This window comes from Peromyscus leucopus, chromosome 5, assembly GCF_004664715.2.
Source record: "Peromyscus leucopus breed LL Stock chromosome 5, UCI_PerLeu_2.1, whole genome shotgun sequence".
In the NCBI taxonomy this organism is placed as follows: domain Eukaryota; kingdom Metazoa; phylum Chordata; class Mammalia; order Rodentia; family Cricetidae; genus Peromyscus; species Peromyscus leucopus.
Genome location: NC_051067.1, coordinates 127,326,557 through 127,341,878, shown reverse-complemented (window position 1 = coordinate 127,341,878; position 15,322 = coordinate 127,326,557). Strand labels below are relative to the sequence as shown.

General features: G+C 50.0%; 1 protein-coding gene across 1 annotated transcript in view; it reads left to right on the top strand.

Annotated features, from left to right (window-relative positions):
* The first annotated feature begins 3,929 nt into the window (after positions 1-3,929).
* The window catches only part of Pgbd5 (piggyBac transposable element derived 5), a 67,985-nt gene continuing 56,592 nt past the window's right edge, over positions 3,930-15,322 (top strand). The window contains exon 1 of the mRNA XM_028856361.2: positions 3,930-4,514. Within this exon, the coding sequence (XP_028712194.1) occupies positions 4,187-4,514 (328 nt within the window). The 5' untranslated portion in view covers positions 3,930-4,186. The remainder of the gene's footprint in view (positions 4,515-15,322) is intronic.

The window sequence follows — 15,322 nt, the reverse complement described above, 5'->3', positions numbered from 1 at the left end:
CAATACATACATATATACATATATAAAAATCTGGGCATGTTAGCACATGCCATGTGCTAACTCTTCTTTTCTTCTTTTTTTTTTTTTGGTTTTTCGAGACAGGGTTTCTCTGTGTAGCTTTGCACCTTTCCTGGGACTCACTTGGTAGCCCAGGCTGGCCTGGAACTCACAGAGATCCTCCTGCCTCTGCCTCCCGAGTGCTGGGATTAAAGGTGTACGCCACCACCGCCCGGCGCCATGTGCTAACTCTTAAGCTGTGAACCAGAATAAACCTGTTCTCCCTTAATTTGCTCCTGTCGGACCATTTTATCATATCAATAGGGTGAAAAAAAATAAACTAAAGAAGCACACTGTAAAAGGAGACTCAGGGGCTGGGAATACAGCACAGCAGCAGAGATCTTGCCCAAGTATACAAGGCCCTGAATTCAATCCCAAGCACTGCAGTCAATCAATCCATCAAAAAATATAAAAAGTAAGTAAAAGAAGGCTCAGGCACAATTACAAAGGACAACAGTTTTTAATTTTGAAAAAGATTGATTTGTTTTTATGTTGTGTGTGAGTGTTTGGCCTGCACACATGTCTGTGCACTATGTGCAAGCCTGTTGCCCTTGAAGGCTAGAAGAGGACATCCGATTCCCTGCAACTAGAATTGTAGACAGTTGTGAGCTACCATGTGGGTGCTGGGCACTGAACCGAGTCCTGTGCAAGAGCAGCGAGTGCTCTTAACCACTGAGCCATCTCCCCAGTCCCACCAACGGTTTTGACATAAAAACATGCACCTTTGGTTTAACAAAACCCAGGAAGTCTACAATAGATGAATTACTTTCACTGCCTGGAACTCTTTCAGAAACCCCAAATCTAAAAATCCAGTGTTAATCTAAGATGAATTCTTTTTGAAGTTAAATTATCTGGAGGATGTTTTTAAATGACTCAGAGGTAAACAACTTCAGTGTAATATCCATTCTCCAGTCATTCTCACAAATTATGTTCCAGCTATAGGTAATGGCAAGGAGTCAGTGGTGACATCCAGCATTGGTACTGGGCAGATGGGAACTTATTTTCCCTTAATTCTTCTCTCTCCCCTCTCTCCCTGACTTTGTGCAAGAAGCAGCTGCCTGTCTTCGAAGGTTGGCATATTTTCACTTTTCCTTGCTTGGAGAACCTTGCTGAAACAAAATAACATGTTAAGTGCTTGACTTTGAGCTGAAGCAGTCATCTAACTTTAATTTTTATATGTATTTATTTAGTGTTATGGGTGTGTGGTGGTTTAAATGAGAGTGGCCCCCGTGGGCTCCTACATTTGATTACTTGGTCCCCAGGTGCTGGGACTGTAGGGGAAGGATTGGGAGGTTTGGCTTTGTTGGAGGAGGTGGAGGTGGGCTTTGAGGTTGCTTGGTTGAGAAGCTGGGTCAGACACTAAAACAGTCTCTGTCAACAACTGTCGAGTAAGGGCGGCAACACTGGCCTGGGGTGGCTCATCTTTCCTTACAGTCCTTGATGCTAGTTCAAGCTAGTTCTCTGCACCTTGTGCCTGTGGCTTGAGACGAGAGGTATCAGCTGCCCTGCTCTGATGCCTTGTCCCACCATCACGACTCTAGCCATCTGGAAATGTCAGCCCAATTAAATGCTTTCTTCTATAAGTTACCTTGGTCATGATGGGTTGTTACAGCAATAAGAAAGCAGCTAACACAGGATGTTTTAAAGTCTGCAAGTGGGAGGACAGCCTGGGCATGTCAGACACTGTCTCAAAAAGAAAAAAAAAATAAAGAAAAGGAAGAGGACAGGGCACAATAGTTTATCGAATAGAAATTAGAGAAGGGAGCTGAAGAGATTGCTCAGCAGTTCAGAGCAGCGGGTGTTCTCCTGTGGACATGTGTCCTGTGAGTGCCTAGTGACTTCAGAAACCAGAAGAGGGCAGTGGGCCCCTTGACACTGGAGTCAGCCAGTTGTAAGCTGTCGTGGAAGTGCTGGCAATTGAACCTGGGTCCTCTGGAAGAGAACAGGCTGGCCTCCAACTTGCTCTCTCACTATGTAGCTGAGGATGACCTTGAACTTCTGATTCTAGTGCCTCCATCTCCCAAGTGCTTGGATTACAGGCTGTACCACCACAGCCACTCTGTGTGACCCTGGGGATCAAACCAAGGGGTCCTTGCATCCTTGGTAACAGTTTGCCAGCCGAATTAAATCCCCAGGCCCATAAGCCTGTAATCCTCTTCCCTCTGTTACTCCCCATATGAGCTACTGGAAAGCACAAAGGCCCTGTATCTCCTTGGAATGAGCACCATATCAGGGTCAATGAATTACTGTCTGTGCTTTAGCTGTTACTGTTTGGTCCCATGATCCCAGGCTGACAAAGCAACCAGAATCACACTCAGATTGGCTGCTTTTGCCATCCTTGACTGGGGAAGGATGGACTCTTTCTTATAGACTACTCTCTAGTGACACACACACACACACACACACACACACACACACACACACTCCCCCCCCTTTTTTTTGGTCACTTCATTATTTTTTAATAGGTAACACAAAATCTTACTAGAGTCCTACCTAGGATTTGGATTTGAACTATGAAGTCTTATTTTGTTCCTTTAACCTATGATTCCCCATGGCTCTTTCTGATTAAGTCTGTTTATAGGCACCCTACTTTTCAACCTTTGGCAGTTTACTGTACACAGGAATGCTAGAAACCTCCCTTCCCTTGGCATACTTTCCCAGAAGAGTTGTAATACTTTGCAAGCACTTTCTTGTTTATCAGCTAATACACATGGAGGAGAATGATATGTAAGTCCCTTTCTTTTTCCATCCTGTCTGCTTGTGATTATCAATGGATTCATGCCTGTGCAGAGACCTGGTTTGGAGGTCGCAGGGTCTGGGGCTAGGAAGACATGAGTGAAAGGTTCAGCTGGTGGCAGGTTGGTCCCAGCACCTTCATTCCATACGCACACTCAGGAACAGCAGCCTTCCTGTCTTTTGTTTTGTGTAATTATCATTTAGTATACCCAGTAGGGTTTTCAAGCCTTTCATATCTACGTGGATTTATTTTATTTCAGAGTGAAAGTGACTTTATGACCCAATTACCATTAATGTGACTTATTGCATTATCTTAGGGAGGAGGAGGGGAAAAGACATTCTGATGAGGGGAGGCCGGCTGGCCTCATGCTCCTGCCCCAGAAAAGGGGAAACCGAACTCTGCTCCATTGTTATAGCACCGAAGCCCTGGCGACCCAGCTGTTTCTTTCCTGACTATATAACCCTTTTCGAGATTGCGTGTTCCAGATATCCTACCAGATGTGCGTGTTCAAGGCCTGCGCAAGCAATACCAGAGCGCAGGTGGCAATAGATCTGGAAGCAATTTTGAGTTCAGAAGGTGTCAGCGTCAAGGACTGTAAGGAAAGACGAGCCACCTCAGTCCAGTGTTGCCTTGTTGACTGTTTTAGTGTCTGGCCCAGCTTCTCAACCAAGCAAGAATCGGGGAAGCCAGGAGGGCAGCCTGAAATTCACAGGAGCGTGCGGCCCTGCCTGGCGGGCCGCCCACCTGGAGCGTGTCCGCGGAGTGAATTTCAGAACCGCTGGGCGGACAGCTCCCCGGCGCCGGGCGCGGCTGCGCAAGGGGCGGGCCAGAGCGCACGGACCACGAGGACCCGCCTTCCTCCCCACGCCCGCGGGCCGCTAGGAGCCTATAGGAGGTGATCCCCGCGACAGACTGGCCGCGCGCCACGCCCCAAGGAGGTGGGGCGTCCTGTTATCCCCGCCCCCTGGAGGCCCGCGATCTCCATTGGCCAGCGGCTGGAGGTGCTGGAGGCGGGCCCGGTCCGCGGCTCGCGCCGGGGAAGGTCGGCGGCGCAACGCGGCTGCCGCGGGGAGGGCGCACGGGGACGCGACGGGGCCGGGCGCGGCGGAGACGCAGCGGGCGGGGGCGGCGGCGGCGGTGGTGGCGGCGGCGCCGGGCAGTGGCTGAGTCTCTTCCCGCCGCGGCCGCAGCTAGCGGTGCCCGAGCTCCAAGGCGCATCCCGGGCTCGCGGCCCGAGCGGCCAAGACGGCGGGCCGGCCGGGCGCGGGGCGGCGCGCGCTGTGCTGCGGGCTGCGCTGGTGGGGAGCCGCGGGCCGCGGCGGGGGTCCGGGGCCCGGCGTGTGCGGCTGGGAGGCGCTGTGGGGTGTGGGCACGCGGGCGGCGGCCGGGGCTATGGCCGAGGGCGGCGGGGGCGCGCGGAGGAGGGCTCCGGCGCTGCTGGAGGCAGCCCGCGCGCGATACGAGAGCCTGCACATCTCAGACGACGTGTTCGGCGAGTCGGGCCCGGACAGCGGCGGGAACCCCTTCTACAGCACCTCCGCAGCCTCGCACTCCTCCTCGGCCGCCTCCTCGGACGATGAGCGCGAGCGCCCCGCTCCTCCGGGGACCGCCCCACCACCCCAAGCAGCAGATCCATTGGAGCTGGAGGAGGATGAGGCCGGTGGAGGCTGGAGCACCGCGCTGCGGGATCGCCCGCCCCCGCGCTTCGAGGACACCGGTGGTGAGGATCGGCCGGGGACACTGGGATGCAGGGGCGCAGGGCGCGGCCTGAAGGCTGGAGGAAGAGTCAGGCGGGTTCCAGACACTCCAACCCACACCTGTAATTTTCTGGAAGCAGATGGTTTTGGGAGCAGGGATTTAAGCTACAGATGGCCCTACTGCCCAAAGGGGTGGTCCCAGGTTTCTCGTGGGTGGAGACCACATGAGCACTTTGCCAGAGGCTTTCTGTCATATGGTCGTGTCACACCTGTGGGGTCAGTAAAGTATGGCCTTCTTGGTGTAGGGGATCCAAATACCTGGCAGGGCTGAGGCAGGGTCATTTGCAATACGCAGGACCTAGGTGCCAGGGGTGAGGCTGGTCGCAGCTGAAGCGCAGTGAGCGCCCAGTGCGAGGTCACCTCAGCATCTTCACTGAGCTCTGTTTTCCTGAGAAACTTCCTGTGGTGCCAGTCGATCTCTCGCTGAGAGGAGGACGGGTGCTCTTAGTCCGAGTTACTTTTCAAGGTTTATAGACCAGACCCGGATTATCTGGAGGTGACTGGAGTTGAGCGCAGTGACGGCCACTCTGGGACCTCAGGCTACTCTTGGCTTCTGAGGGGTCGAATTCTAGTTTGCAGCAGCTCAGCCCTCTGCTTTCTGAGAAAGTGGAGTCTGCATTCCCATATGACACCCCCCCCCCACCCTCCCCCACCCCGGTGCTGCTGTTCAGACTCCAGGACTTCCAGGCAGGAGGATGTTACACCACATTCTTCTGTGAAGTGCACACAACCCATGTGGATGCCCTTTGCATGATCACCCCCCTACACACACACACACACACACACACACACACACACACACTTTGGATTAACCCAGGGTAGTGTATGCTTAGCGACACTGTAGTTATTGTTCAACCCAGCAAGAATGCAGGTGCACGGGAGGCAGGCCCCAGGGACTGGATCTGGAAACCCTGCTGCAGGGAGCTGGAGCTGGGAAAGGTTGGCCCCGCTCTGGAGGGAGTGGTCTGCAACCTTGCCAGGCTGCGGTGTGGATGGGCAAAGTTGCAGCTGGATTGGAGTGCAAGGCTCCAGGTGGGTATATTTTAATGCAGGGCCATTTGGCTGTGATTAACAGTGCTCTAAATCTTGCTGTTGTGCTATCCTGCATTTGCCGGTGTGCCATAAAGGGCCTCCTGCCCTGGACAGCTGTTTTCCATATTGACTCTTGGGACTGTACCAGCCCAGTGCCCTGGTTTGGCAGTCTTTATGCTGTGAGCCTTTGTGATCTCACGTTGTAGCCCTGAAGATAGAAGTCTGCAGAGGAAAACACAGCAACCTCATAGGTCTCAGGGCAAAATAAGGACATTGTGCTGGGTTAGGCCTAGATTAAGAATGATGAAGGTTCTGGGGTTGAGAAGTGTAAACACACCAGAGTGACTTTTTACACAGTAGTTTACTTCTTAGGAACCTGTAAGTCAAGATTCTGAAGCAGGGCCCTTTACTCTGTCCATTTCACACTCCTCATCATGAAGACCAGTATTACTTGCTGCTGGCATTAGATTCAAATCCTGCTTCCTGTCGGGGCCACAGAGTTTGCACCTGAGCCCAAGAGTCACTGCAGGTACCCTAGGTAGGCAAAGGCGTTCGTGGCTGTTGGCTGGTATTTTTGGCCAGTGTTGTTTTTCTGCTCTAGGAGGGGTCCTGTCTTGGAAACTTAGGTCTGATTTAGCATTTCCTCTTTGTGGTACCGTCTCCCTGAGGGAAACATGGGGGAAGGGTAGAGGGGCAAAGTTGATGGCTTGTGAAGGGAATGGAATGTGATATACCAGGGCCTAAAATAGATGGCAATTTCCAGGGTGGCTTGAGAAGGTCCGTGAGCCCAGGATCGTGGAGAGGGACGGATGTGTTTATCAGGAGGCCAGCTGCTGCAGCACTCAGCCAAGAGGTTGAGCTACCCACCTCCAGCGTCGGGGACACTCCAACAATTGCTCGGCACGTCCAGGAATGCTCCTGCCTGCATCCCTCTCCCTTCTCTGCCGTCCAGTTTCTTAACAGACATGACTGGGTGGGTAGGGTGGGAGGGGGGAGCGGAAGAGAGTGGCATTTTGATCGGCTACCAGGTCTCATAATGGAGCTTTTGCAGTTGCTGTGGCTGCTGCAGCCTGGTGAGGACTGCCCAGGACTCTGGGCTGATACGGAACTTACCGCTGTGCCCCACGGTAAACAATTGTATCTGTGCGTGAGTGTGACTATGCAGATAGTGTGTGGGAAGGTGTGCGTTGCCATTGCTGGTGGAGCTGGGGAGAGTGCCTCTCTGGGAGAGAATGCAGCTGTGTGGTCTCTTGACCCCTTCGATGACCTGGAGACCTTTGCTGCGTCTTTGGGCAGGAAAGAGATGCACGGTGGCCACCATTGTGCATTGAGCTGGTGTCAGGGCGGTTCTGTGGCTGCATGGATATGGTGCACAGAGAGAGACATCGGTGCTAAGCTGAGTGCTGCGGGCCGCAGAAATATATCATAAGAACTCAGCTGGTTATGGCAAAGTCACTACCTGGAGGGATCAGGGAATTCCTCCAGAGGAAGCCAAATCCCAAGGAGTTTTTGGTGTTACTTGGCTTGTTATATATCAGCTGTATTCTGTTATGAAAATCATGTGTGCCTTCATAGCTTTCCCAACTGACTTTTCCCTAAGAAGGGCTAACAGTGTAGACTGATCACTCTCTGGACATACACATTCCAGGTATTTGGAGAACAGCCTCAGGAAAGGCTTTCTCTGGAATCAGATTATCTCCCTTGGCCACTTTCAAGGACTACAGGAAACACCACCCAGGTGGGCGCCCAGGTGGACTAACAATGGGCGCCCACCTGGGTGGTGTTTCCTGTAGTCCTTGAAAGTGGCCAAGGGAGATAATCTGATTCCAGAGAAAGCCTTTCCTGAGGCTGTTCTCCAAATACCTGGAATGTGTATGTCCAGAGAGTGATCAGTCTACACTGTTAGCCCTTCTTAGGGAAAAGTCAGTTGGGAAAGCTATGAAGGCACACATGATTTTCATAACAGAATACAGCTGATATATAACAAGCCAAGTAACACCAAAAACTCCTTGGGATTTGGCTTCCTCTGGAGGAATTCCCTGATCCCTCCAGGTAGTGACTTTGCCATAACCAGCTGAGTTCTTATGATATATTTCTGCGGCCCGCAGCAGCTGAGAGGCAGAGGGGAGGAGAGAGACCCATGGTTACTGGTGAGAATCCTATTCCTTCAGGCTGTTTAGGTCTTCGCAGCCTCACCCCTATTTCCCATGGCTTCAGCTTGCTGGGTGGAGCGTGCTTGGGGAAGCAATGGGGGGGGGGGGGGGCTCTTTCACCTTTCTCGGGCTCTGCTCTGAGGTGTGGGTCCCCTTGGGAAGACTTTCATATACAAACTGCTGGCAGGCTGGGTGGCACGATTTAACCCTTGTGTTGATGGGAGAGTCTTCCTGGGAACTGAACTGCTCTCTGGGAGCGCAGGGTCCAGACTTGCGGCTGAAACCCCTAAAATAGCCCAGCAAGCTGCCAGCCTCACTTGCCTTCCCGTTGTGCAAATCACGATCAGTGTGGCCAGACTCCTGGGAGCAGTGTGAAATTCAGGCAGGCTGTGTTTGGGGCCTCTGACCTTCAGGTTTCCTCCTCTGAGCAGGTCTTCCATCACTTCTTACAGGAGGCAGAGGAACAGGCAGCACCAGTCTCGGCTCTCCTGTTCTAGCTTTGTTGGATTTTTGTGGTGGCTGGCTATGGTTGGAAGGAGTTCACAGACAAGTCCCCTCCCATCCGTGATACCCTGCCAACAACTCCCTGAGACCCAGGAGGAGCCTGACCTTGGGAAGATGAGAGGAACATATGGGGTTGGAAATTAACATGGTTGAATTTTTGTCATGCTGGCCTACTTTATTATTATTATTATTATTATTATTATTATTATCATTATTATCATTACAATTATTACTATTTTTGAGACAGGTTTCTCTGTGTAACAGCCCTGGTGGTCCTGGAGCTTACTTTGTAGACTAGGCAAGTCTTTTATATTTAACATTTGTAATAATTATTTATTATATATATTTAGTCTTCGAGAGTTTCATGCATGCATGCAATGTATTTTGATCATATTCACACTCTTTCTGCCTCCAACTCTTCCTGGACTCTCTCCCCCCACATCTGCCTCCCAACTTTGCGTTCTCTCTCTCTCATAACCTGCGGAGTCTGACTTATGCTGTCCGTCTATGCAGGGACGTGGGACTATCCACTGGAGCATGGTCAACCTAGCAGGTAGCACAGCCCTAAAGAAAACTCTCTTTCCTAGCAGATATCAGCTCTATAGATTCTTAGCTAGGGATGGGGCTGCTGTGCCCCGCCCCCACCCATCCTGGACTATAGACTGGCTTGATCTTGATCTTATGAATTCCTGAGTAGTGTGGTTCTGTCATGTCCAGAAAACACTGCACCGCCCCACTCCTCTCCAGCCTCTGGCTCTTAGATTTTTCCACCCCCTCTTCTGCAGCGTTCCCTGAGCCTTTCTGGCAGGGGTGTGATGTCGATGTCCCACTTAGGGCTGCACGCTCCACAGACATTCCTTGAACTCTAACCATTTGTGAATCTCTCTAATAACACCATCTAGTGAAGCCTTTCAGCTAATGCGTAAGAAGAGAAAAAGGTTCCTCTTTAAGGCTAGAGTTAAGTGGGGTCTGTGACCTGGGAGAGTGGGAGGCCCTCCCGTGAAATCGGGAAATCGGTGCTTTCTGTCTTGGCTCTGTGCCAGGCTGCGTGGCAGCAGGAGGAGCCTGGGCTTAGGGAGCTGCGACTGCAATCTCAGGCCGTCCTGCCTGACAGCTGAGCAGCCATGCAGGGGCAGTGCAGCTGGCTTCCTGGGAGCTCCGCATCCCCAGGATGCCCAGGGTGGGGACCCTGGAGCTCCTGGGTGTAGTTCACATCCGTAATTGCTCATCTGTGTGTTGGCACACGTCATGTTCACACAGACTCTGTGGTAGAGAAGTTGTCATTTCTGTGAAGGAAGACAGTCTTAACTTCCTAGCTGTGGGGGCAGATGGAGAGACTTGGCCAGGTGGACACAAGGACACCATCCCCTAGTCAGCCCTACAGCTCTGGACAGGCAGTTCCACCCCTTTTTGTTACTAGAACGTCTTTCAGCCCTGCCATCATGCCTGGCTTGGCATCTCCACATAGAACTGCTTTTTCCCTAGGTGGGGGTGGGGGTTACTGTTCTGTGAATTTTAACACATGAATATACTTTCATAACGAACCCTTGTCAGGATAGGGCAGGAGTCTACTTTTCCCTAGGAACATAGCGCTGCTTTTCTGGAGGCGGGACTTCCTGTGCAGGAGGTGTGGCTATGGATGCTGGCAGGGCCTATATAAAGTCCCCACTCATTCTAGAGGGTCAAACTCACCTTTATGTCTAAAAACCGTGCTTGTATGTTTTTACTAACATCATAATAAGCATCTTCACTCTAGAAAATAAAAAAAAATCTATTAAAATTTTTTTAGTCCCACAATTTTCCATTGTCTGGAGAAAACCAATTGTGATGCTAAATCCGTAAGTCATGTATAAGATTACATCATGATGGGTGAACTGAGTTTTAATTGCAATTAATGACTTGTAGACATTTTCCATTAAATTTTTAAAGTTGTAAAATTTTAATGGATATGTAATACTCTGGTGATCTTTCTGGTTAGCCTTGAGCCTATGGCCTTAAAAATTATTATTGGGTATGTGTGTATGTGATGTGTTGGGGGCACATGTGTGCCATGGTGTGTATTTAGAGATCAGAGGACAGTTGTATGGAGTCAGTTCTTGCCTTCTACAGTATATGGGTTCCAGGGATGTAACTTAGGTCTTTTGGCTTGCATGACTAACACCTTTACCTACTGAGCCATCTCGCTGATTAAATCAATGCTGTGATGACTGTTTTCAAAACTTAGGTTTTTTTTTTTGTTGTTGTTGTTGTTGTTTTTACCCTTTATTTGACCCTTAACATAAAACCAGCATAATGGTATCAAGGGGAAGGATTTTTGTACATTTTTAGAGCTTTTGCTACCTGTTGTGAAAGAATCTTCTAGAAGCATACATACCTGTTTACACTCTTGCCAACAGTGAGTGCCCTGGCTCATCCACGAGAAGTTTTGGTCATGTGACAAATACCTTCAAGAATTTAAGGCAGGATGGAGATTGGCTCCTGGTTTCAGAGTCTCCAGTCCCGGGCGGGCTCCACTGCTTGGGGTCTGAGGTGAGATAAGGCATTGTGGCAGAACTGGCAGTGGACTAAAGTGTTTCACCTCAGTAACAGCTGGGATGCAGGCAGAGGACGGAGATGGAGAGCAGGGGACAAGAGACATCCCTCAGTGGCAGGCAGGCCTCCAGTGACCTGTTTCCTTCAGCCAGGCTCACCTAGAGTTCATATCACCACCTCACTAAAATGCCACCAGCTTGTGATCCACAAGTGGATGAAGGCTGCTTGCCTTGGGGACCAAGTCTTCATATCCAAGCCTTTTTTGGGGGGTGCTATTGTAGTTCTCTTCTGTTGCAGTGATAAAACATGGACTAAAAGCAACTTGTGGGGAGAAGGTGTTTATTTCATCTTACACTTTCAAGTCATAATCTATCATTAAGGGTAGACAGGGCTTCAAGGCAGAGAGCTGTCCAGATAATGCCCACAGGCCAGCCTGGTCTAGGCAGTTCCTCGGCTGAGGTTCCTTCCTCCCCCGTGACTCTAGGTTGTGTCAATTTGACAATGACAGCTAATCCGGACCGATGCTCAGCTCCAAAGTGATTAACATCTTCCTTTCAGGATAGCAAACCAGCATGTGATTTGGGGGATGTGCCTAGACTTGTGGGGAGTCTTGCACTCAATGAACTATAGGTAGGGGGTGTAACAGACTTGGGGTGCATGTGTTCTGAGTCCCCAGCAGAGTGACTTTTTACATAGTGCATTCATGCACCCACACAGATACAAGTCAGAGGCACCCCAACACCTGAAAGATCCTCCTGCTCCTCCTAGCCAGTACCTCCCTCTTCTAGAGACAGCCGTTCGAGTTTTATCATGGAGAGTAACTTTGCTTATACTATGATTTCAAGACAAAGTCCTATTATTGCATGTCTCAACTTTTTAAAAAAATTACTTGTAATTTTTAAAGATTTATTATTTTAAGTTATGTGTCAGTATGTGTCTGCATGTGGGTATGTGCACATGAGTGCAGGTTCCCAAGGAAGCCAGAGGCATCAGATCCCCTGGAGTTGGAGTTAGAGATGGTTGTGAACTACCTGATGTGGGTGCTGGGAACTGGACTCTGCTCCTGGAAGAGCAGCAAGTGCTCTTAACTCCTGAGCCATCCATCTCTGCAGCTACCCGCGTGTGTTTTTGTGGATCTGTAGTCCTGTTTCCTTTGGGCATGAACACCTAAGAGTAGACTGCTGGGCATAATCTAGATGTCTGCTGAGATTTTAGACGGGATGATTCTTGATTGTGGGGGTCTGTCCTGTGCATCATACGACATTAAGCAGCATGTCAGGCCCACTTGCTTTGGCCCTTCTCGGTGGTGACAGGCCTGTTTCTGGACTTTGCAGGGCTGGGGGACAGGATGACCACTGCTGTAGTGGGTGGCGACAGTTTTCCTGTCTACTGTCGGTCAGCAGGGAGTGAGACCTGCCAGGTATTAATTCAGCAAGCACATTGAGCCCTGCTGAGATAGGAAGCTAAGCAGGTTCTGTCTCCTGGGACTTGGGGGGGGGGGAAGGGGGGTGACAGTGGAGGAGAAAGAGATGAGCCTCGGTGTGCGGCGATCAGGGGAAAGAGATTTACAAGGGATTCCAGAACAGGGTGGAAGAACAAGTGAAAATTAGGGATGAAAACTGTCTCAGGAGAGATGCCACAGTGGTTAAGATCTTGCAGAGGATCCAGCATCTACATAGCGGCTCACAGTGGTCCTATAACTCCAGCTTCAGGGGTCTGGTATCCACTTGCAGCTTCCGTGGGCACTGCGTGCACATGGTGAACTTCCATACATGCAGGAAAAACACATACAAATAAAAATAAATAAAGCGTTTTTAAAAAAAGAAAGAGAAGCTGGGTGGTGGTAGTGCATGCCTTGAATCCCAGGCAAAGGCAGGTGGATCTTTGAGTTCGAGTCCATCCTGGTCTACGATGTGAGTTCCAGGGCAGCCAGGGCTACACATGGAAGCCCTGTCTCGAAAAAGAAGAATGAGAGAGAGAAGGGGAAGGGACTCGTCTTGCTGTGGGTAGCTGCGAGCTTCCCTGTGTAAAGGAACCCAGGGTGAGAATGCTTTGAGACTTGGAGTTTGTGTAGCTGCATCTCAAGTAACCCTGAGGAGCTGAACTCTGAGTTGACCTTGAGGAGCACAGGACTCTCCCCAGCGGGGATGGATGGAGGGTTTTAGAAGGTTTGTGGAGTGAGAGCTTGGAGGGGATGGTCGGGGCCTTCCAGGAAGATGGCTAGGAACAGGCAGTGTGGTAAAGTGGTCATAGTAGACGGGCGGCACTCAGGTCACTCTCTCTGCACAGGGACCCCTTCTTTCCAAGCTGCAGTGTGCTGTGCTGGCCTTTGGCTCATGGTGCTTTGCTGGGGCTCCTCTTCTGCTTCTCCTTAGATCTAAGAGTGTGTTTCTTGTTTAGAGTTTCTTCGTTTATTTTTATTTGTTGGTTTTGGAGACAAGGTCATACTTAGTACCTCAGGCTGACGTGGAACTTCACGTGGAGCCCAAGCTGGACTTTCAGTCCCCAGTGCGACCTGTACCACCGGACACCTGAATAGGATATCACTTAAAAAAAAAAAAAAAAAAAAAAAGTCGGCCGGGCGTTGGTGGCGCACGCCTTTAATCCCAGCACTCGGGAGGCAGAGCCAGGCGGATCTCTGTGAGTTCGAGGCCAGCCTGGGCTACCAAGTGAGCTCCAGGAAAGGCGCAAAGCTACACAGAGAAACCCTGTCTCGAAAAACCAAAAAAAAAAAAAAAAAAAAAAAAAAAAAAAAAAAAAAGTTTTGGATTTTGGGGCATTTTGAATTTTACTTTCAGATTACAGGTACTTGGTTCATGCTACTTTATCCGCTCACCAATTAGTTGAGATTTGTTTGGGTTGTAACAACATTTTGGAATAAGAGTCCAAACCTTCAATCTTTGTGTGAATGTATCCCTCATCCTTCTTGGGTCTGTACCTCAAGGGTGGAGTTGCTGCTTCCTACAGGGATGTTTTGGGGTCTCGCTAACTATTTTCCTTTGGGGCTACACTGTGCGCAGGTCTCGGGAGCAGGGTGTGGCTTGCTAGGGGTTTCTTCTTGTCCCCTCACACTTGCCATGGGTTTTGATTTCAGTCGGTCTGCTGAGGGCAGAGGAGATCTAAGAAGGTCCTGATTTGGGCTCCCCCAGTGACGACTCCTGGAGTTGAGCGTCTCTTCTTATGTTTATTGTCTTTTGAATTGTTGGAACCCAAAGGTTTAGGGTCTCGAGTGGGCGCCCCAAGAACCCAGACTCCAGTCCAGTTGATGCAACAGCACGAGGTTTTTATTGAAGCGACTGTACAGAAGGGCAAACTCTGCTCCTAAGAGCAAGAGCCACATCTTACTGTAGCCACATAGGTGCTTATAAAGGAAAAACCCACAAACCCCACAAGATTACAATTCCCATACAATTTCATGGCCTGATCACAGAGTGGGTACAGCCACGTCTGCATGTACATTCTTCCTGAAACCTCAAGGGGGGTATCAGGGCGGGAGTGGAGTTTACATAAAGATCACAGTGGTCCTTCCTGGAACACCTGCAACTATCCCAGTCACAGTTGAGCACATCTCTTAACAGAAATCCCTTTACATTGTTACATTGTGGCAGGGGTGGTTGAGTAGTGGCTGAGTCAGGTGGCCCTTGGAACTAGTTTTCTTTTTAGTTCCTTATTCTCCTAGGGCTTGGGGGGTGTAAGCCTGAAGGGTTAGGGTCTTTCAGAATATTCTTTGTGTGTATACATGCTCGAGTGTGTTCCGGTATATATGCCTGTTTGTGAAATGCATATGGAGCCAGAGGTCAGCCTTGGTCAACTTCCTTATTCCCTCACTACCATATTTTTCCTAGAAGATCTCTCACATTTACCTGGATTTCACTGGTTTGGCTTGACTGGCTGGTCAGTGAGCCTGAAGGATTCCGCTCCCCCTCCCCCCATTTCTGCCTCTTCAGTGCTGAGATTACAAGTACACACCACTATGCCTGGCCTATTTATGTGGGTTTAGGGAATTGAACTCAGGTCCATATACTTGCATGGCAAACACTTGACCGACTGAATCATCTCATCACCCAGCCAGCCCCCTTTGGAAATCTTTTTTCATGTTTCCTTATTTGTCTTTTTGTGATTGAATTATAAGAGCTCTTTGTATATTCTGGGTACTTGTTTCCTAGTAGATAAATGACTTTCAAGTGTGTCCTTAAAAGCAGAACACCTGTACATTCTGATGATGTCTCCTCTACCTGTTTTTTCTTTGTGCTTTTCACGTTATAGCTAGGAAACAGAGACAAGGTCATAATCACTATACAGTGTGCCTGGCTTTTCTCCTATTGGCTTCTCTTACTTCTCCTGTGGTTATGATAAATAACCTGGCAAAGCTACTTAAGGAAGGTTCAGTTGGGCCAAAGTTCAAGGGTACAGCCCATCGTAGTAGGGAAGTCGTGGCGGCTGGTCACATTGCCTCTGCCGTCGGGAAGCAGAGAGGTGAAGACAAGTGCTCAGCTCTGTTTTCCCAGGAATCCAGGACCACGTCAGAGTGGGTCTCCACTACGATGAAC